Here is a 22803-nt window from a genome sequence, read left to right as displayed (position 1 = left end):
TATATTTGCCAGTTTGATATGCAAATTTGTAACTAGCAACATCCCAAAATCTCCTTGCGTAAATTACTTTTGTGTTTGTTTCACTTTATTTATTCATTGTATGGGTCTAAAACAAAAGGCTTCGGCCAAAACCAACTATCATGTCGAGTCATCACTTTTCATTCATCAATGTTACAGGTTTCGTAAATTAGGGAGGCCATCAAAAAGCATTGGTTATCGAGTCAAGTGTCAAGGTATTCAAATGATGCTTGGAGCGTACTGGATGTATTCGACCATAGGATCGTCACCGACCACACGAACTTGGCGGGGTACAGCCAACTGCACCCGCAGGCTGTGCCGGCCAAATAAAACCCTTTGTTCGAGTAACTAAGCAAACAACCAATAAAAACGATGTCAACAAAATCATACTGGGACAAAATAGTGAGAAAGAAAATGAGAAACAAAAAAGGTTAATATGTAGCCTGTTTTGTGGCAATTATATATTTTTGTAGCATGTTTTACATTTTATGTAAGTTTTATTTTTCTTGTCGACTTCGATACCTCGTTTAAAAAGGGTCAAAAAACTTAACTTAAAAGTGTTAAAGTTATTACAGAAGTCAAAAATACTCCTTGCTTCCTTGGATAGTTTAAAGCAAAACAACATCGGGGTCACCAAAATCATGCGTTTTTTCCTCCTACTATTGTCGTCAAGTTAGATTCTACGACTCCTAAAAAGAATCCAATCTTAAACAAAAAGATCCAGAATTTCTCTTTATTGGGGCGGTCTCGAGCTAAAACTCGAAAAATCCTGGTATTGTGCAGACTGTATTTAGGTTTTTATACCAAGAAATAGAAGGCAGCCTGGAAGGTCCGTGTGAAGGAAAGATCAGATGGTACAAGATTTAGGGGGACAATGATAGTTCCCTTACTTTATTAAGCATTCAAAACAATGGCAAAGCTCACTAAGCCAGGCACAAAACTCGAGATCACAATCACCGAAAAATGTCAACTAATTTAACACGAATTTGATGAAGACTGAAAATCGTAATAGTTTTTTCCAACACAACTTTACACGATTTAAGTCTAAACTTTAGCGGTTGGTAGGATGGCTTTATCTCGGTCTTGCGCAAATTCCGCAGGTTTAGGTTATACAGTCGATCAGGCCGGGGGTACTTAAACGTCTTTCCAATTTTCATTCGGACATTTTTGCGCTTCTTTTCAACTGTCTTGGCTCTTTCTGTGTGGCCCGAAATTTTGATAGAGGGCTGAATCATTTGATGCGATGTAGAAAAATTTAAACTGCAAATTGATGCTTCTTGTTGCTGCTTTGAAAAATTCTTGGACAAAATTTCGGCTTTCAATTCAGAAGATGCAGGTTTCCGTTTTTTGGTAACTGTAATTTTGTCGCGGCAAGTGGGCTTACCCTTGAAAGTCTTTGTGCATTTTGTACCAGTAAAAGAGTGATCAACGGATGTTCGGGGTAAATCTACGGTTGGCTTGTATCCAATCTTCAATGCAGCGTTCGTAAAGTGCGAGTACATTTTTGGTTTTATGTTTCTGTACTTCCTTTTGTTAGACACGTCGTTATTAATATGTGCAAGAGACTGATAGGAAACTATTTTTATGTCATCAACGGTGTTCGTTCTGTCATCAAACTCTTTTGTAGATTGATTTAAACTTTTTCTTAACTTGACGAAGGGCTGTGGGCTGACAACCTTATCCTCAACACCCGCACCTGCCACGTAATAGTGATCTTCAAGAGACTGACATGAGACTATTCCGATGTCTTCAACTTTGTGTTTTGTCTTTGGCAACACATTTGGCTTATATGGCGCACCATGGTTAAAACTTGTTGTTGGCTGCCATGATCTGTTTACCTGGGTTGGAAGCTGAATACGAAACCTAAAAGGTTGCCCATATTGATAGACTGGATAGAATGGTGTGACCAAGCGCTGTTGGTAGTTTGCATATGTTGGCCGAAGAAACCTTTCGTAACGTTGATAACTGTCATAACTCTGCTTCCCGCAGTACATGGTGTTTAGATTGTAATGGCAAGTTTGTAGATTGTAGCAACCCTTGTCGTTTTGCAGAGCTCTTGGATGCACAGTATGTTGCATAGTTGTAATGTTGTCATGGATGTTGTTATGTAACTGATCAGCGTTCAACAAACTGCCAGACTTCACATGTGGAACTTGGTGCCTGTTGGAGTTCCTGATTATGCCATGAAAAGTTTCGCAGTCGGGTGAATAAACGAAAGGTGTATTGGAACATTGCTGAGTATTTTTGCCACCAGAAAACATTTTGTATGTACTTAAATAACCCAATCACTTCGTAAGTATAATTGGCCTAAAAGAAAAAAAAACGTTGTTGCAGCATGTATAAACTTTTGCTTCCAGGCAGAAACTCAACAGCTTTCTTCTGGCAAATATGTTGTTTCTACCTACGTCTGAGTATTAACACTGAAATCGTCAAAACATTCAAGCTGTTGTTTCTACATTTCTGATTTAAAAACGTATCTCAATGAAATCCACGCAACTGTTACCTTGGCCACAATCGCGCTATTCTAACTATACAACTCAGACCATGTGGTGCTTTTACCCTGACTTGATTCTATTTACACAAATAAAATCAACCCAGGCCAGTTTCAGCACGAAAAATGCGCATTTTAGGTAATTGCTGCGAGACACGTTAATTGCTTTAACCGAAGTAAGCCTCCGGATGAATTCCGTAATCAAATGGTGTTTTAGTGATTACTTGGTTTAAAGTGGAACCGCAAAACGTAGATGTCTTCGGGCATACTCACTCTATGTAGGACTGTAAGTACCATTGAAGTTTGTAAGCTTTAGATTTCATGTAAATATTTTATTAATTGTACCAATGCCTGATGAGTTACAACAAAATGTCTGTGAGATATGCTCCCTTCCCTGTTTGCCTGTGTTGAGGATTAAACCCTCACCGTTTCACTTTGGTGTGTGTGAAAGCTTACGTACAAATCCGTCCAGTTTGTCAACGCTGTTACAGTCTGGACGTTTTCTGAGTACCGTCCATATTTGCTTAGTGTTTTTGCCAGGGCCTCCACAATATTTGTTATGCTTCAACGGAATTATGTAGATGTGCCTAAAGGCTTCGAAAATAATCTTAGATAGACAGGCATACTTAGGAGTTAAACCAGCTACAATGAGGGCGGTTATTCATAAAGCTGCGGGCACGGCGTTGGTTTCCGGTGTGGGAGGGTCAGGTCTCGCCTGTATGGATTATTGAAAGTCACCTGCGTGTCAATAAAGGGCACGAAAGGTGATTTTTCGGACCACCATTGCACTTAGCGTTCTATTTATTGAGCTATATTTATCAAAACCAGTGCCACGATAACAAATTATCAGCCATGATAATGATTTATAATGTCTTTCTCCTTAAATGCGATTAATTTATCTGCGGTTTTGGATTAGAAATACAAATGAGTTGGACGTATAATTTTATCGATAGCAAGGACTCTTTTTTCCAACTTCAATGGATACGCTTAAATGGTTTCCAGCCGATAGCAAAAGAAAAACGCAAATTTTCTCTCGATTGTGTTTTTTCTTCTGTCTGTACTTCAAGCGACTGAAGAAATACAAACATAGCATGTGAGGTTCGTGTAATCAGTCAAGAACAAAATAGCACTTGTAACGAAAAAACGTGAACGTTGTTAAAGCATCCGGAATAGGAGAGTGTAAAGAGCTGTAAAGATTCGCATTTCAAACGGATTTTGTCATACACAAGTGGAAACCATGTTTTGAGCGTTTTTTACACAGAAACCAAACGAAAAAGTATTTGAAATGGAAAGCAGCTTTGCCAAAAGAATTAAGATACACGGCTTGAAACCAGTGCGGCTGTAAATAAGTTTGGTTTAACAATTTACCGCAAGCTTAGACAAAGCGACCTAAGGCAGAAACGTGATTAGTTCCTCTTTCTCGCAGTGCCGGATTGAGGGTCTGCTTGCCTGTAGGCATTTTTTATAAGTGGAACGAAAATCAGGGTTGCCAATTAAAAAATTAGAATTATCAGTGTTGCCAAATCATTGTCACACAGATCGTTGTTGTAAAGTGGCCTGGATTTTTGACTGGCCTGTAGGCAAGTGCCTACTTTGCGTAATGGTTAATCCAGCACTGCTTTCTCGCATAAAGGCGTCCCCGCACTAAGACGAAAAGACTAGTTTAATCTGATATAGTGCGATTAGTCCTGCATTTAACACTGCAACAGCAACAATGATCGGATAGAACAAAAATGAGGTCAGTTAAATATGACCTTCAGATTAGTAGATTTGCATCGCTGTTTTTGACAGTATTCATGCGTAGCTTGATCGTGTTTACTAGCTGGAATATACCCACGCGAGTTGGTGTGAATTTCCACTTCTTGTGCGAAGTCAGGATATTTCTTATAAAGCGAGTGGCATTTTTTACGCTAAAATGTAAAGTTAATCTAGAGACGAACTCTGTAAGAAGATTGCCAATTCACGTAAACGGTTTTTTAACTGAAGAGCTATTCGGCAATTTTTAATCTGTTTAAAAGCAATCATGTTTCAACCAACGATTTTCCGCTCCATTTCGCCGAATTAACATGCATACTTTACACCACAGGATTTGTGTATCTCGTCTAGTGCTAACAAAGGCAACGCCTCTGTTGCTTTCGGGCGGTCAATGTACTATATTATTCATCAATCATACGCCGCCTGGTCTTATAGCAGCATCCGTTTAACACAAACATTGTTTTAGTCATTGCATTCTTTCGAGTTTCCCAGATAGCTGTTTCCTGCCGCTTTGTCAAATACATATACTTTACGATGGCATAAGCAGCAGCTTATGCTTTGAAACAATAGCAGTCAGTATAACTGCGAATGCCTGATGTAAGATTAATTTCAACTAACTAAGCCTATTTTGAATGTATTGTTGCGCGTTGCTATTAGAAAAAAAGAGGAAAGTGTCGTACTTCTACAATATTATGTCCCATATCGTACGCTGAGTTGGAGACCTATACGAGCACAATCACCAATCGTTTGGGGCGCTGGAAGAAATTGTTGTTGAGGTCATGAACACACATCACATTAGTCACGTTACCTGTTTGCAATTTGTTTTTGTAATTGTTGCATTCTTTTTAGGTTTAAGTTGGGTTCATCCGTGAATGTGTAGCAACTGTTTTTGATCCATACAACAAGCAATTTTGAGCCAATCAAGAATCACAAGCTGGGATCACCGAGTAGCTAGGCAGATATTCTACACATGTTAAAAATTAGTCTCACTGTTTTTACAAGTAACCAGGAGGATAGAGGGTAACCGACGTAAACGAGACAATATGCTTCGGACGAACCAAAATAGTCGTGCCAATGACCAGGATGATTCTTTACATGGCCAACATCAACGCATCGGAATTTCTTCGAATAGCTACAACCAAACTACTAGAATTGTGCCAAACAAAAAATGGGGACAAAGTGGGATCAGTCACATACAAGCAATGCAAGCAAATTTGCAGGTCAATGGCCAAGCAAACACCGAACGAAACCAATCAGTTCCTTTACAGATGTCGGCATATATGCAGGTCATTGGTCAAGAAAATGCCAAACAAAATCAATCAGTTCCTTCAAAAATACCAGCAAATGTACAGATAAATGGTCAAACAAAGATCCAACAAAAACAACCAGATTCTTTACAGATGAAGGCAAAGAAGCAGGCCAATCGTCAAGTAAACAACAAACAAAAACAAGCAGTTCCTTTACAGAAATACAAAGGCAATCAAAACAATTTGGGTCTAGTTCAGGAGGTAGCAAGACTTGCATCATTGCAACAAATGCTTGCCAACTTACATTCCCAAAAGCAGAACACCATTCCGTTTCCCAACTCTGGCGACGATATGTCAGTTTGCCATAAAGCAGCAGTCAATCAAACAATATCACATAAAACAAGGGGTGATTCACAGTTGTTGCTAAAACATGAGACAAACGCTGACCTTGGACGAAAGTCACCTCAGCTTCGACCGTTTGTTGACTTTAGCAAAGTGAAAAACCAAAGCAATAAAAGCCCAATTGTCAACACTGACTCTGATGAACAAGAGACCAACCGTTTTGGACAAATCATACACGAGATAAAAGAGAAACAATCGGACAGCAACAGCTATGAAGGGAGTCATCAACTAAAGCTGTTTGGGCATTTTGCATGTGGTTCCAGTAAAGGCCATAACCAGGTACCCTACGTATCCCCGAATCCGCAAAATACCCCACAACCAAATAATCTTTATATGACAACTGTCGATGGACCCAACACGTCACGTCTGCAAAAGCCATCCATGCACTTTCAATCCGGCCATGAATATCAAGCCGTACCCTTGACGCAATCGACTGCAACAAATTATACTCCAAGCCAGACATTCCAGTTTCAACTCGAGCCAAAGCAAGCATACAGCGAACCAACTACTGGATCCCATCAGTCACCTTCACGGCCATACTTGTCACCCGAGAAAATACATGGATTAAATAAAAGGTCCCTTGAACCAACCACTGGAACTGCTGCACTGTCACCGCTGGGTCCCACCCAATCACCTGAAAACCCCAAGTTACAAATGGAGCCCGATGTGTGCAACTCTGGATCTCACCTGTCACATTTGGACCCCAATCAGTCACTAAATATGCAAGAGTCAAAGCTGACTCCTACTGATTCGACCTTTTGGTCTCACGTGTCACCTTCAAGACTAACCCAGACAACAGAAAAGCAAGAATCACAGCAGGAACCCGACGTGTCAACTGATGACCAGTCGTCGAAACGCCACGAACAACAACACGAATGCGTTGTTTATCCCCTTTGGACCACATCTGTCACCGTTAGAATCCAGAAAAAGGAGTTACATGCATCTCATTGTCCACCACCTTCGCCGTTTTCTTCACCCGACAATCGCAATTCCGAACAACCTGAAAACAACATTGTTTCAACTACAGGTCCTAGTGTTCCAGTCACACCAGTTAACCCCATTATCCCATTATTGCCGTCCCAGTCAGACTGCCCAGAAGAAATGACAACAGATACCCACAATAGGATATTTTCACTGGCACAATCATTTACCGAACAACAAATATCCACCAAAGAAGTCAAATCACCTTTAGAAAATCTTCAACCAGTTCAAAGTCCTGACAAAGTTGTCAACGTTAAAACGAAGTTGGAAACACAAAATGTGGACGAAAAATTGCCCTTCGTCGCTACTTCTCAAACTTTACATAGTGATAACAATGATTTGCCAGAAGAAGTTCCCGGCGTGTTATGTATCGAGGATTCACCTCCTTCGAACAGCCCTCTTCAAGCAGTGACGAAGCTTAGATCCTTACCGTTAAGAAGAAAGATAAAAAAGGAGAAACTTCACTTTGTCGATTTGACATCCAAAGATGAAAACATAAATAATGATCAACACCAAGGACCTGCTTCTTGTTACCCTGAGGGCAACACGATTGAGAGATGTTCAAGGAAATCATTTGTCAGTGATAAAGATCGTCTATTGAACATCCATGAGGAAGTTGAAGCTCTTCTTCGAATGGGAGCTGTAAATTACCACGGTGAAACCAGTTCCAAGAGAAAACGTCGGGAGAAGAGCATGAGGGTTTCGGCAACTGATGAAGATTTGATCCGAGTAAAAAACGGACGTTGCGCATACGATGAGAAAAGGATTTTACCCTGTTCCGATAAAGACATTCTCCCCCAAGATTTTTCGCAACACCAAGAAAAGATAAAGGCTACCTCAGACTTATGTTTGAACAATTACGAATTGCAATCACTTCAAGACAAATTGGGTCATAAAACCCCGTCAGTGAACCGAAAACGATCGAAAGCTCAAGCTAGATTGACAATGGCCAGAGCAAAATCACCGAGGATGGATTTGGTTTACAGTTATCATCTTGCAAACGCTCGTAAAAATACTAACGATTTTAAAGATAAACTTAACAAACCTGTTGTTCTTCATTGATTTTTCTATGCCTATTCCTTATGTGTGATGTTTCGTTCAAAAAATAAATACCATTTTATCGTTTATGCGTTATTTATGAAACTGGATAAATCGCCGCCGGGAAACAGCTTCTTAATGTAGGCTGAAAGGAGAAAAAAGAAGTGTAAGGTACATTTTCTAAATTGCTGTCATAAAATTGACTGCTAAGTGTAGTCTTTGGTTACATACAGGATTGCACGTCGTGAAAGAAACAAGTCTCCAATTTGCTGACTAACGGGATGTATTAATTATTCCCTATGTGCAGCTATCACCGATCGGGGTCACCAATGTTGTTCCCTAATTCGCCACAAACAAAATACGTTTACTAGACGAGTTAATGACTGTCCATAAGTTATGCATGATGACAAAAGTTAAAATAGCGGTTTCCGACCTGTGATGCGCGAACGTCTTTCAGGTGGTATGCTATGTGCTTTTAGCTGTAACACTACATCACTGATTATCTCTTGTATGTTTGTTACCTAATCTTTTGTGTGTTGTAGGCATCTTTCTAGACTACAATTTTCTACATGATTTTTCTTTATGGAAAGCATCCCTAGTTAACGTTCAGCTAAGTTCGAAGAAAAGAAAGTTTTTTTTTACTAAAAGAAGATTAAGCGACAACAGCACCAAACCCCCCAAACAATTGTCTACTCCATTAGAAAAATATGTTATCTTTGTACCAGCAGAAGCTGCTCATGTTCGTGCTCAAAATGGAAGAACAGAATTGGGAAAACGAAAGGTGCAGTTACTTTAAAAAAGTACAGCACAAAACAAACGAAAATAGCATTGAATACAAAGTTGTAAAACATTGGATGCAGATTACAAAAACGTGGAAAAACCCGTGCAGACCTGTGACACTTGTATTGAGTAACTGTAAAAGCCAAAATTTAAACACAGAAAAATCGACACAGAGATACGTGTTTGAAGAGTAAATACATGGTGTGTACTGCACTGCAAAATTAGTAGCAAAAAACACTTTGGAAAACTACGAAATACAAACAGGACACAAAGCTTTCACTGTCCGCAGTCCACAATCATTTTTTACATGTTACAAGCTCGGCGGTTTGACGTCGATCAAAAATATCAACTATATTTACAGAACTCTTTTTACACAATATGTCCGAGGGAACGCGCTCTAATTTTACCTGAAATCTGTCCGAATTTTGAAGCTGAGTGAGCAAATGTGGAGAAATTTCTTGCACCTCATGTAACCGTTTAAGATGACTTTTGTACACATGATCAAAGCGCAGTTGTTTGTGAGGTAATCCGCATGTAATTCTTGCCTTCCGCTTTGTACTAAATCTTGACACAATTACTGCATCTTCGTCAGTAAGTTCATTGTTTTCAATTGGAAAATCTACTGGTTCTTCTTTAATGTTGTGCACGAGTGGAATTCTCTGATCTTTATTCTCAGTCGCCTTTCTTCTCCTTTTCATTCTTTCAAATGCCACCTTGTAATTTTCACTGGTAGGCATCCCCAAGTTCAAAAGTTCCTTAGCAGCTTTTTGTACATTTTTCACATCTTCATTGTTTTCCTCTCTCGCAACTTTATTTGTCAATCTCGTTTTCGCTCGCCATTTGGACGGAGTTAAAAGTTTGTTTGCTTTTGAAGACGGACTGACATCTTGTGCACTTGTCATCGAAACGGTTCTTTTCCTTGTCTGATGGCTTTGCAACATCTCTATTATCGTTTCCACTGTTTTGCAACTATAATTGCTTGTCTGAAGTTTTTCAACGATGGTGTCAATTTGTTCTTTTGTAATGTTCGTGGGTAAATTGTTCGCAAACTTGTCAACGGCTGACTTTAAAGCACTCTGCTCCTTTGTTTCTTGCATTTTATTTTTGCTTGAAGAGTCTTGATTCTGCACAGAGTAAACAGACAGCACTTGCAAATCGCTTTGACTTGAATCTTCACTAAGTACCGACGGAGACTCGGACGCTGTTGAACTTTTTTCCGCGTCGCCAATCGATTTTGACTCGACAAATGTTACAAGAGGGAGCTTACCTTTTCGTCTGCCTCGTTCTGCAGTTACATCATCTAGGTTTTGTTCTAGAGACAATGTTGGTGAAGAATCTCGACTTTGAGGTGATTCACTGTTTTGTAATCCAGAATTATTGCAGTCGTGAGACTTTGCCGGGTTTTCTGCAGGAACCCTTTGTGGTGGTTTAAACTTTGGTTGATCCTGTGGGTAGAACGTTGGACATTTTTGCTGTTCCGAAATTAGTGGCGTGCGATGTTGCTGCCCCGCACGATTTATTTGAGGTTGTCGAACTCGAATATTTCGTTGAATTTGTAGCGGTCGATGTTGCAACTGCGTCTGTTTCGAATATAGCACTAGTTGAGATTGGTCATCATGGTGTGGTGCCTGTGGAATGGTTGATTGCTTTGATTGCGAACTGGTTTGAACATCCACTGCAGCAACATACTGCACCCTACAGTTTTTCGTGTTAATCCGTTGCCCGGTGGTCGAAACTGTCGCAGTTTGATGATTGTATCTGTTAGATTGTGCAAGGACACTCGTTGTATCGAGTCGGCGCAGTTGTACCATCGTTACAGGAGTTGGTGTGCTACATACAGGAGCCTGAGCCTGGCGAGGTGCACTTTGTTTCGGGCCACTACTCGATTGTGGATTGTTTGAACATGCATTGGATCGCCTCGGCTGATAAGGACAAACTTGCAAGTTGTTGAAATTAGGTGTCAGTGGGACTGATGTGGAATTGAGATTTCTTACCAAACTAACAGAGTTTGTCTGATTGGCCATCGATGATGGGTGGTAGAAGTAAGTCTGGTCAAACGAAGGTATACTTTGGTTTACAACAGTACTGGGTTTTGAGGTCGGCGGGATATTATGTCTCGGCCGGGAAGTGAAAGAGCTAACATAGCCCGTTCGCTGAGGTAGTAAACTCGGATGGATCAATTTTCCGTTGCTGTCATACGTCAGCCCATGCCATGAATTCAACACTTGGCTGCCTGGTGCAATAATCCTGTTGTTGTCGTGTTGGTTGCCGCTATGGTGCACAGTTGCCCGGTTGCTGTTAGTTTGCGTAGTACCTGGTGCCGAAACATCCATATAGGGAAGAGCGTTTATATTAATATTGCACTGAAAAACTTGTTTGCTGAAACTCATTTGAGATGCCTTGTTGGATAAATTAAGAACCGGATTATTCGTACCCACTGACGATTCGTACGAAGGAGGTGGGCTTAGATTTTTTGTGGTACTCGTTTGTTGTTGTACTGTACTTGGAGCAGATGCACAAACACGTTTTTGATTTTGTAACAAAGGTGTTTTTCCTTTTACACAACTTCCGAGTGATATGCCTTTTCGGTGCAATATTGGCTTCTGGTTATCATTCATTTTCTACAGTTTTTTTACCTGCAAAATTAAAATCTGAAATTGCAGGTCGTGTGTAAATTCTACTGATTTGCATTTATAAAACTTAATTTTCTACTTTTATTTATCAGAATGATGTAAAAGACGTTGTAAATTTATTTTATAAAAGGATTGTGCATAAAAATACCATCTTCGACCCCAGATCAAAATACAAAAATGAAACTTCAACACAAAGGATTAGCACTTTGTGAAGAAATTCTTGCAATTAAGATTAAGTTCCCATTTAACATAAACAGATGTGCTAAAATACCATATTGTTCAGTAAAACCATTTCGTTTTAAGCCATGAAACTAGTTGGCGCGTGTTCATTTTCCTCTGCTTCCATATGGCTGTTTTGTGACACAAAGTTTCAAAACACGAGCTTTACCATACTCCAATCCATTGGGACTTACTTCCTAAGCGCCTGCCTGCTGCTCTTAAATATGGTACAACGTCCATTTAGCCTGAACAGGAAACCGGTGGCAGGTACCAGAGAACAAATTGGGGTCACTAAGCAAAAACGACTAACATTTCAGTAACCAACAACCGAGTTTCCACCATTTCCTAGCAGCGCGGTTTGCAAAAAAAGGGAGCAAATATTGCACGTTGCCAATTATAACTACGGTTCGCCACAATGTATACACACTTAAAAATACCGAGTGGTCAGCGAAGCTCTTATACCTTTCGCGAAAAGGTGACAAAAATACTTTTACTTGGTGACATCGATTGGTTATGTGGTTGATTGTCAGTTATATCCTTGGATGTATTTTTCAAGACTGCTTTCGATTTTTACACAACTGCTTACTGCCTTTGGGCATATCTTGTGTGCTAATCAACAACGACCACTAATTGCTTAATGTCCTTTAAGAACGTGATAGGTCAACATGTCCTTATCTATTCCTTGTGTTTATAGGGTTGAAAGCGCATGGAATCGCTCAGATGTATTCATGATACAATCAAATGAACAATCAAATAATGAATAAAACAACAAGTATTACATTTGTAAGCAAAACAACGGAAATTGCGACGTTTTTTTGAAAAAAACAACACTCCAGGTATTAAATATTTGGTTTCATATCGTAGGTAGGCTTAACAGGCAAGCTTGTTACGAGTTACATTTCAGATGGTTTTAAATTAGTAGAGCGGTTTTCGTCCCCTTTTTTGCAAACCCTTCCCCCCTTTGAACCCCCTCTTTAGACCATAATCGTTTACCTTCTGACACAACACAACAAGAATTAAATTTAAGGTGACCGACATTCGCGGGTCCAAGTCGAACTTTATTTACAATATTTGAAGATAAAACAAGACAAACCAAAATCACTGCATATGTAGGCTATCACAATGTCTAGTACGTTGGACCGGGAGAAAAGCGCTTTTCTGCCTTAGGCTAACGTTTTAATACCAAACACTAACATCTAGCTAACTAGTGCGCCGAACTGGTTCTGTACTTTGTCAGACTTTTACAGATCAAACATTTAAGATTCACACCACTTTTTAGATCACTCAAAAGTCTACTAGTCAATTTCTTTGGGAGGCTAAAGCAGGCCTTCACTTAACACATAATTGTTATATGTCCTCAGTTTTTTTGCCAGTCCGCACAAATGATCTCCCGATCCGTAAAACCAAGAACTAGATTGTATATCAAATTCAACAACCAGACAGTAACAAATTGGCGCAGTTAGCCACTTCGTTACCTTCTTTATTGAAGTGTATGGATACACGTCTCAGATGGGCCCACAGGCAAAATTTGTTCTTACATTTTAGTGCGGTGACACAGCTTGTCACTTAATTGCTCACATTGCGCACAGAACTTGCTTAACGTAATATTCAGTCAACCGCATAATTATCGTTTGTTTTTGAACAATGAACAAAAAAGAAAATGTCTCTCACTAACGACACAAAGGCAATAGAATAAATTGTCTAATCGCAGTAACTCGGGTTATTTTTATGCCAAAGAAATGCCCAACCTTTACAGTTAGTGCCATGAATACGATACTTAAACACTTTTAAAAAACGTTCTTAGGCGCTTTCGACGTTGAACGGTGTAGGCTATTTAAGTCAATGATTTGCTCGTGTCTAGTCAATCGTTAACCGCCTGGTACCCAGCCGCCATTATGAACCAACATGCGCAAATGACACAGTGGTGCCACAAAAGCAAGACCAACAGCACGCACACACACACACATCGCTTGTCACGCTTGACATCCACTTTCAAACAGTATTAACACTCCTGTTTACTGCTCGCATGTACTAACCTACTTTAAAGGGTAACAAGTAAAATATCATGTTACAGTTTTACAAAACTTACTGTAGTTCAAATTAAACTTTATTTATAACTATAGCTGCTGAAAGCAATGAAAGTAAAATCAAAGCAGGATAGTAATACTTTAGCTTTAAACCAGGTATAACTGATAACCAAGTAAAACTGATTCTCAAATGCAATAAAAACGCTTGCTTGCAACTGTGATCTACTAATCTCCCGCTTTCGGTAAACAAGCACTGCAGTTGCTCTCTTTGCCCAGTACTCACTGAATGGCGCCAAGCCCGTGAGAAAAAAGGAAACGATTATCGAGACTTCAGACTTCAGTTACCATGCGCGACCACTGCACCGTGACGGACTTTTGTACCCATCGTTCGATCTTGCGCCTGTGCCCACGTGATAGGGCAAATCAACACGCTTTAACGATTACCCTCGAAGCAAGCAACATGCAGTTTACAAACCCAAACATGGTTTGGCTTCATCAGTTTTTTAAGCAAACGGTCGTCAAACTGTTTGGGGATACTAATCAGTTAAAGCCATGCGTTTATAATGTCACAAAACAACATTATTGTTTAAGTCGTCTTTGGTTTTAACCTGTTGGCGGATAGTCAGTCTTCTGTCCAAATTAGTCATCTTGGGTGTGTGGTTAAGTTAGTCTTTCTTTGTCGTTTGAATTAAAGTCGCAATATTTTCTTTCTGATTAGAAAACAGCCAGCGGTCTTGTGGGCAACAAAGGAAGTTTTAAACCACAACAAAAGACAATTAGGCTAACGTTTATTTTTTGTTACAAAGCAAAGACATTTTACATGTAGGCTGCCGAACGATTTTATCAATATGTAAGTACAAATTGCAACTAGGAAAAAGGTGACAGTACGAATAACTACATGCATATGCTTTATTTTTAATTGTGCGTTACTACACTTCAACAAAATGGACAGACTGCACCACAGTGACCCGTCAGTTTGCTATCGGCATAAAATGGAAGAAGTTCACTGAAAAAGCGTAGGCTAGGCTACAACTAAAATGAATACCTGTGATTTGACAACGTATAATTTTGATTAATATTGCCAGTATTCGTTTACATCGCTTGACAGCCTTTGTTCCAGGCTATTTAGATAGCTCAAGAAATTGACATCAAATTCGACATTCTTGGGGAGTAAAAAAATTCACCCTGTCGATCTATCAGAGGAATCTCAAGTAAAGGCAAAACCAATGTTTAAGATACGTTTTGACCTTATGTGGTAATATATTGGTATAATACTAAAATTACTAAAAAGCTAAATATGTAATAAGTTGTAACCTAATTTAAGTGCCGTAATGCCTTGATGGGTGTATAATCATTTTTATGTACTGTGTTAATGGAATTTTTCACTATCAAACAATATGTTTGCTTGTAATGACCCACTTTCGTGTTTGTATAGTTACGACTGATCGATTTCTTTGACAATCACTTGTGTTCAATAGCCCTCTGGCTCCTTTTATTCAAGTAATGCGGTCTAACAGCCTATTGTGTCCACTGCTACTTAAGCCGAGTAGTTCAACAAGTGTCCATTAGCTTTAACCACTGATCTACAAAAAAACCTGGATAGCGCATCCAAGCGGAAAAGTGAAGCCTATATGAAAGGTACGGCCGCCATATTGGAAGGATCACCTGCGTTAAGCGGTGGCAGCGACAAGAATGTTAACTTTCACCACGATCAACATCTCCAGAAAACCAAAAAAATAGTGAAGTTTGCAAGTGCCAAGTCTGATCAAAGTCCAGAAACACCAGATGTTGAGGAATATCCACCATTAATTGCAATCTCTTAAATATTTTCCTCCTACAAAAAAACAAAATCCGGCAATGATGTGATTTTTATTGAGGATCCAGCCAAGTGTCGCAAACTAGTCGGGTCAGATATCCCAACTGTTGCTAATTTGTGTTGAACGCTGTCTTTTAGCGCACCAAGAACTGTCGAGATGTTTACTGTATTCTCTCCACAACAGAATGACCTCGTTTTACTCTAGTTCAGGGGTGTGCAACTTTTGTTGCTGTAGGGCCAAATATAATTGCCAAAATTAGATCCCGGGCCGTACCTGTGTATAACACAAGGTGATTTCAATTTGTTGCTAACCAAATATGCCCAACTACAACTAAAATTCGCATTTGATTCTAGTCACATATTGCCAGGTTGCAGAAAAATAGCATTGGACGCATTAATCTGCTCAAAAACATATATTAGTTAGACTCGTTTGTTATTACATTTAAAATCCAAGCGTCTCTGCGGGCCGCACAACCTTTAACTAAGGGCCGCAGGTTGCACAGCCCTGCTCTAGTTCAAACACAAGGCGTGATGATAGAAACTATCAGATGCATTGTTATGTCATAAGATGTCTAAGTTTCAATTTACTATACAAGTTAATTTGTGGCAATACCCCGAAAATACTCAAATTTCGACATAACAAAATACACAAATTGACATTAAAGAACGAACATGAAAACACAACGTTAAACAAAACACGCATTTAATTAGGCCAACTCATGTAATGGCTTCAACGGTTGCATCTTGGACCTTTTCGATCTCCGTCTGGTATTTCAATGGCCATCCCTCGTTTGGCGGTACTACCCGAGATTTTGCTTTGGTCTTGGACGTCTTCTTTTGAAACCGCGTCGAAACTGCGTTAGCTTTCCGCCACAGCGGATCTGGATCATCCGCTGGTCGGACTCCACAAATATTTTCAATGACCAAATCATGCGACGGGTTTTCCAAACATAACGCTTCTCCCGTAAAGTATGGAGTATTCACTTCCATTTTGGCCACCTCAGCTGATACGACAGAACCGTCGGCCAAACTAAGAAAACCTGGCCTGTCTGAGACATGACCATCATGGACAAATTTCCTGTCAACCAGAACACCCGTGCAACCTGTGTCTCTTAACACAGTCACTGTCTGGTTGTTTACCACGCCTTCACGCAATGGCAGATTGGGCTCGATTTTAAACTGCTCGACTCCCTCCATCGAACATGCTGCCGAGCTGGACATCCTCACCGGTGGCAACGCACGAATGACAATCTTTCGCGATGTGTCCCACTTTGTCACACAGGAAACATTTTCTAGGTACTCTGACATCAGGTTTACGCTTCGGACAAACCTCAGTCACATGCCCCGCTTGCTTTGCATTCAGCACAAAGCTCCCGTACGTCTTGACGCACATCGTGGGCCATCTCTTGGCTGTGAGCTGCCAGAAACTGCTCGGCGATCCCTGTCAAACCATCTAAAGTTTTCGGTGCCCGTTCCTTTTGATGAGTATAGCTCGTTTGGGCATGACTGGAGGAACCGCTCCTTCACCAAAAGCGAACTTACATCTTTCCATTCGATGGAACATCCGGACAACACCCATTTTTGCAGATAGTTCTGCAGCTGCACTGCGAACTGAGGACTTCTCCTTTTTCCGGCTTTGAATTTCGAAATTTACATCCATATCCTTCTTCTTTCATGTCGTACCTGTTGAGTAGCGCCTGTTTAAGTCGATCATAATAAAGCTTCGTCGTCAGAAAGCTTAAGTTGATCATAATAACTGCTTCGTCGTGAGTAGACATCCAATGCTCGACCCGTTAGCAAGGCACTAAGCGCGCTCGCCCATTCGGATCTTTCCCATTTGCAAGTAACAGCAAAACGCTCAAAACTAGTGATGTACCGAATCGGCTAAATTTCGATTCGGCCGAAACCGAATATTCGGCGGTTTTGCCGAATAAATTCGGCCGAATCAAACGAATCATTTATGACGTCACGCGAAGTCGTACGCTATGCGTTTGACGTGAAAAAATGTTTATCTACCAGGCAGCCAGTGCAAAATAGTTGTGTTTCGTCCTTATTTCAGTTCTGTGGGGTTTAAAATTGCCTTAAGCATGATTGGCAACCTGCCAATGAATTACTAATTTTTTGGACTACCGTGGGGAAAACGATAATGTGTTGAAAAAGATAAACATTGACGCAATTTTCGTTATGTTGGGGCTTTTGAAAGATTGCGTGGATCTTAATAAGCAGAAAAGACACGTTTAACGCGTTAAATTTGTGTTCGTCAAAGATTCGGTTTCGGCCGAATCGCAACAAATTATTCGGCCGAAACCGAATCTTTGCAAAAATGATCGATTCGGCCGAATAAATTCGGCAAACCGAATATTCGGTACATCTCTACTCAAAACGCAACAGATAACTATCCAGTTCATCTGTGCCATCTACGAACGCAGGTAACTTGGGTGCTTTCGCTTTGCCCGCTGACGCTTCGCGTTGAGCTCCGCCGATTTCCAACTCCAAACTCTTAACTCCAATTGGTGCGCTCTGTCTTGAGCCTCCGCCTCGATACGTCTTTTCTCAGCTTCGGCCTCCGCCTGTATTCGTCTGTCCTCGGCTGCCCGGCGTCGCTCCTCAGCTTCGACTTCACCCTGTATTCGCATAGCCTCAGCTTCTCTAGCCAAACGGCGCTCTTCTCGTTCAAACGCCTGTTGCTCGTTGATAAACTTTGCCAAATCGGCGCCAGTCAAACCCAGCTGTTTTCCGACTTCTGCAATCTTTTCCATCTCTTTCTTGGTTCACTACCAGGTAAGACAACAACACTGAAAACTAATCCCGGACGAGCCCCCAATTCTCGCAAAGTAGTCGGGTCAATAATCCCAACTGTTGCTAATTTGTGTTGAACGCTGTCTTTTGACACTATAAGAACTGTCGAGATGTTTACTGTATTCTCTCCACAATATAATGACCTCGTTTAAAAACGCACACCGCAGCACCCAAAACTACAGGTTACTCTAGTTCAGTGGTTCCCAACCTTTTTTGTTAGATTCCTCCCTTTGCCAATTTTCGAACTATTCATTTCTCCCCATAAGATGAAAAACAAATATAACATACAAAATTTTAGCATTTGAAAATATCAATTTATTTCACATTACTACTCAATGCGAAATTTGCTCTCGTTTGCGCTCTGAAAGTAGTTGTATTGGCGGTACAGTTCTTTTTATACTACTCGTCTCTTTTAAATACTGCTAGTTGACTAAAACTTAGGCTACAACCAAAATCTACACAAACAATGATATACAACTAAGAATCTAGTTTCCAAAAACAAAAATGTTAAAACAATGGACTTTGTTATGACAATAATCGATTAATTTAAGCGCCTGAAACGTAGCATGCGGCCGTATATACAAGAAGACTTTATAATTAGATGTCTGTTTCGGGACCCTTTACAACCAATCGGTTTTAAATGTGAACCGGATCCAAATTATAATGCATATCCCTAATGTATGTGCAAAAATATTCTGTTACATTTCCAACAGATTTTGTTTTACAGTTTTTATGAAATTCCTCCCCTGAATTCATAAAATTCCTACCTAGGGAGGAAATCCTTCCCGGTTGGGAACCACTGCTCTAGTTCAAACACAAGGCGTGATGATTGAAACTATCAGAAGCATTGTTACGTCATAAGATGTCTAGGTTTCAAAGCACTAAACAAGTTAATTTGTGGCACCAAGTCTCAGTCAGATGAGAAAATTATCAAACAAAAACTGCTGTAAGTCCGAAAGATAAAAATGGAGCACCATGAAGTTATTGACTTGACATCCGATGACGAACACAAGCAAGATCATCAAACTAAAAGTGACTCCCCTTCCAAGGCTGCTAAGATCGTTTCTGAACATTCAAAGAAATCGCCTACAGCGGAAGAATACCGCATGAGGCTAATTCAAGATGATGTTGAAACTCTTCTTCTAATGGGAATCCCAAATTATCGCCATCGCTCATTTAGAAATAAACGCCATAGAATAGATGACATGAACATTTCGGAAGACGAGATTTCTTGGAAGAAAAGAAGACGTCACCAAATTAGGAAAATGATTTCGTCCTGTTCCAGTGAAGATCCTGTTATTTCAGATGCTCCACTGCATTCTGAAAAGAAAGAAGTCAATCCCGAATCCCCAAAGAACATCCCTGGAAACCCCAAGGAAACGAGTGTAGAGAACTCGCAAATTAAAAAAACGAAGCAGACTGACTATTCCAAAATCAAAACCTCCAAGAATGGAATTGGTTTATACTTATCACTAGGGCGATTATTTTTTGACCTAAAAAACGACAAATTTTGACCCACAAATTGAAAATTTTGACTTTAAAAAACTTTTTTTGACAAAATTTTGACCTATGAAGAATTCAAGTGGTTAAATGACGCATTATTGTACGAAAAGTTAAAATATGGCTGTAGGCTAATCTAACTAGAGCGAAAGAATGTGCAAAAGTCTAAGAGAAGGGCAAAAATCTGAACATAGACCTAACCTATTCTGAAAAGGGAATGAGCTGATTAAAAATCACTGCCAAAAAACTGCAGCTAAGACACAACGAAAATTATTCAATACATTTGTATAAACGAAAGATACATGAAGTATCTAAAGCAAAACCGAAGCAAGAGCTGCACCTAACCTGCAGCTACCGTAAAATGAATTGGGACCTACCAAAATTTTGCACGTTTTGAGGTGTGTTGAGCATCACGCCATATCAACCTAATTGTTTCACTCACTTGATGGTTTATGATTCGCAATAATTGGGGCAATGGGCCAATTACAACAGTATAAAGTAGGCTACAAGGTGTAAAACGAATAGTTTGCTGGCAGTGCAACCTCTACAACACCACGACAATGCAGTTTGTAAACAATTTTAACTTTGTAAAAAATTTTGACTTTGTAAACAATTTTGACAATTTTTGACCTATTCTAAAAATTTTGACAAAATTTTGACTTTTTTTGACAAGTCAAAAAATATTTGCCCTACTTATCACCTAAAACGTTTACGCAGAAATGATGTTGGTGTCACTTAGTATTCCCCTCAATTTATTGCAAACAATGCGTCGATTCTCAAACGTACCAAACGCTGCTAAGTTGTTCTTTGATAAAGTAACGAAGTCGTGATGGGCCATTTTTTCTACTGCCATCGCCATAAATACATTCCATATTCGTCTATGTGTATTGTGCATACACAACTTTAGTTATGACAGGTCAAGTCTTTGTTTGGTTAACGCAGGACAAGTAATTCTGCAATCACCGTCAGTGGGATAAGACAGAAGTGCAGAATCAGTTTTACATGTATTTTACACCATTTGCTTTAAACATGGCAAACAAACATGGAATCCCAAAGTTAGAACTTGGGCTAGATACCCCAGCTATGTGGTTAATGATTGTACACACGAAACGATAGGTCATGTTTTGCTATTTGGCAAATATTCGGGTCACTAAATAGCTTTCCTGGTCAGATTAACTAACATTAGAACAACATCTTGCATAATTATCGGGTGCAATTGTTTATGTGATTACCAAAATAACACCACAGCTGGTGCACATACGTTTGTTATAAGCCTATAATAATAATTTGTCCCGCAACAAACGCAATATTTGTCAATGTCTATTTCGCCACCGATGTCTTGCACAGGGGCGTGAAACGAACATTATATATTGTATTTTTTCACATTCTGGAGTACGCTCATACGGACACCTCATTTGTTGAAACAAAAAATCTAAAAAACAACTTTGTACATAGTGTCACAAAAACTGGTAACACAAAAGAAACTTCTAGAAACTATAGTTATCAAACAAATCTTTTTAGAGACCTTGGCCACAGGTAAATTTTCAACAGGCTTTTAGAAGGCACAATTCGCTCACATGAAATCACATGACGCCAAAGAAGCAGTTTTATGCAACAAGACACCAACGGCAAAGTGAAGAAGAAACCTGGACACACAAGAATAATCGCCAAACGTGCGAACAATAAAAAAACGAATTAGAATACATAAGCTACTGTTTTACTGTTCCTGCGGAAAGCGTTTATGTTTGGTTAAAAAGGAAGGAAGTCTTGTGTTACGTCATCTCGTTCGTGCCCGTTGTAAACACGCTGTTTTATGTGGACCAGAAACAACCTTTTACCAATAGCCATGACTTCACAGTTCACATTCACAGTACGTTGACCCACTTTAATTGTTAGCTGCTTGTTGGTAGCATTTCTGTTTTCTGTAACTTTGTTACCAAATGTTTTTTTGGCCATCAACCTGTGCCAACTTGCTATGTTAATGTCGACCCCCCACAGCGATGTTGGCGCCAGGAGTAGGTAAACCTCGCTATTTACAACCATGTAAGAGAAAAGGGCGATGTTTGCTTCTGATGTTGACCCAGTTCAAACAAAAACATGGTAAGAATTGGTTCCAGGTCCAGCAGTAGCTCTGATGGTTATTGTAGTGTGGTGGATTGGGGACGGATTACTTATTCAACATTTTAGTTTCCAGTACCTACAATGCTACTAGGCCTTTTACCCCTGCGTGTTCTCGTCCTAAACCAGGGGTTCCCAACCTGTGGTACGCGTACCACTAGTGGTTCGCGAAGGTTTTTCAGGTGGTACGCGAGTAGCTTTCGCTTTTTTCACAAAAACCTGGATTACAACTTTATATTCTGTTTATCTGGTTTTGTTTACAAAAATTATTTCCCTAAGCCTGTTCTCATTGTTACGTAACTACTCCTGTTGTTTCGTAACATTACGATCTTCAAAGTACAGGTCATGTAAATTGTCAACAAGAAGCACAGTTGCTTTGAAAAACCGTTCAACGCTGTTGGACATAGTAGGCGTTAATTATCTCAAGCAGCGAAAATGCATGCAACAAAAATCTCATTAAATTTAGGTGTGGTGCTTTAGTGTTGTTTTAGATAATTTTGTTCTTTTCCATTAAATATGATTCGATCAAATTAGTTGTTCTGCAAGAAGTGGTACGCGTGGCATTACAGAACGCCCAAGTGGTACGAGATCGTAAAAAGGTTGGGAACCCCTGTCCTAAACAAACAAACAAACAAACAAACAGGCATTGCAGATGTTTATTGTTTTGTCTATTGATTCTAATTAAAGCTCATAAACAGCAATATAATGTACTGCGCACAGGGGCTCGAGAATTCTAGGTTTGAAAAGTAAGAATGCAACTTGTATAGGTCCCACTAAATATTCAGTTATTTCAAGTCTCGCTTGCCAACGACTAACGCATGAGGCACAGAATACTGAAAAGCTATTTTATAAGCCAGTGCTTCCCAAAGTGTGGGCCATGGCCCAGTACTAGGCCACCAAGACATTTTCAATGGGCCACAGAGCATTTGAGCAAATTCTACTGTTTAGTTAAGTAATACAAATATTAATTAGCAACTCC

At 39.8% G+C, this 22803-nt stretch overlaps 1 protein-coding gene and 1 pseudogene across 1 annotated transcript; one reads left to right on the top strand and one right to left on the bottom strand.

Moving 5' to 3' along the window:
* The first annotated feature begins 3591 nt into the window (after positions 1-3591).
* On the top strand, positions 3592-8019 carry LOC145230211 (uncharacterized). Its single transcript, XM_080095597.1, has 2 exons — positions 3592-5040; positions 5114-8019. Exon 2 carries the CDS (start codon positions 5308-5310, stop codon positions 7954-7956), a length of 2649 nt encoding a protein of 882 aa, XP_079951723.1. The 5' UTR covers positions 3592-5040; positions 5114-5307; the 3' UTR covers positions 7957-8019.
* A 7345-nt stretch (positions 8020-15364) lies between these two features.
* LOC145207292 (uncharacterized) lies at positions 15365-19092 on the bottom strand (annotated as a pseudogene).
* Between the last annotated feature and the right edge of the window lie 3711 nt (positions 19093-22803).

The sequence above is a fragment of the Phallusia mammillata genome, chromosome 1, assembly GCF_965637545.1.
Source record: "Phallusia mammillata chromosome 1, kaPhaMamm4.hap1.1, whole genome shotgun sequence".
In the NCBI taxonomy this organism is placed as follows: Eukaryota; Metazoa; Chordata; class Ascidiacea; order Phlebobranchia; family Ascidiidae; genus Phallusia; species Phallusia mammillata.
This window is presented reverse-complemented; position numbering and strand designations above follow the sequence as displayed.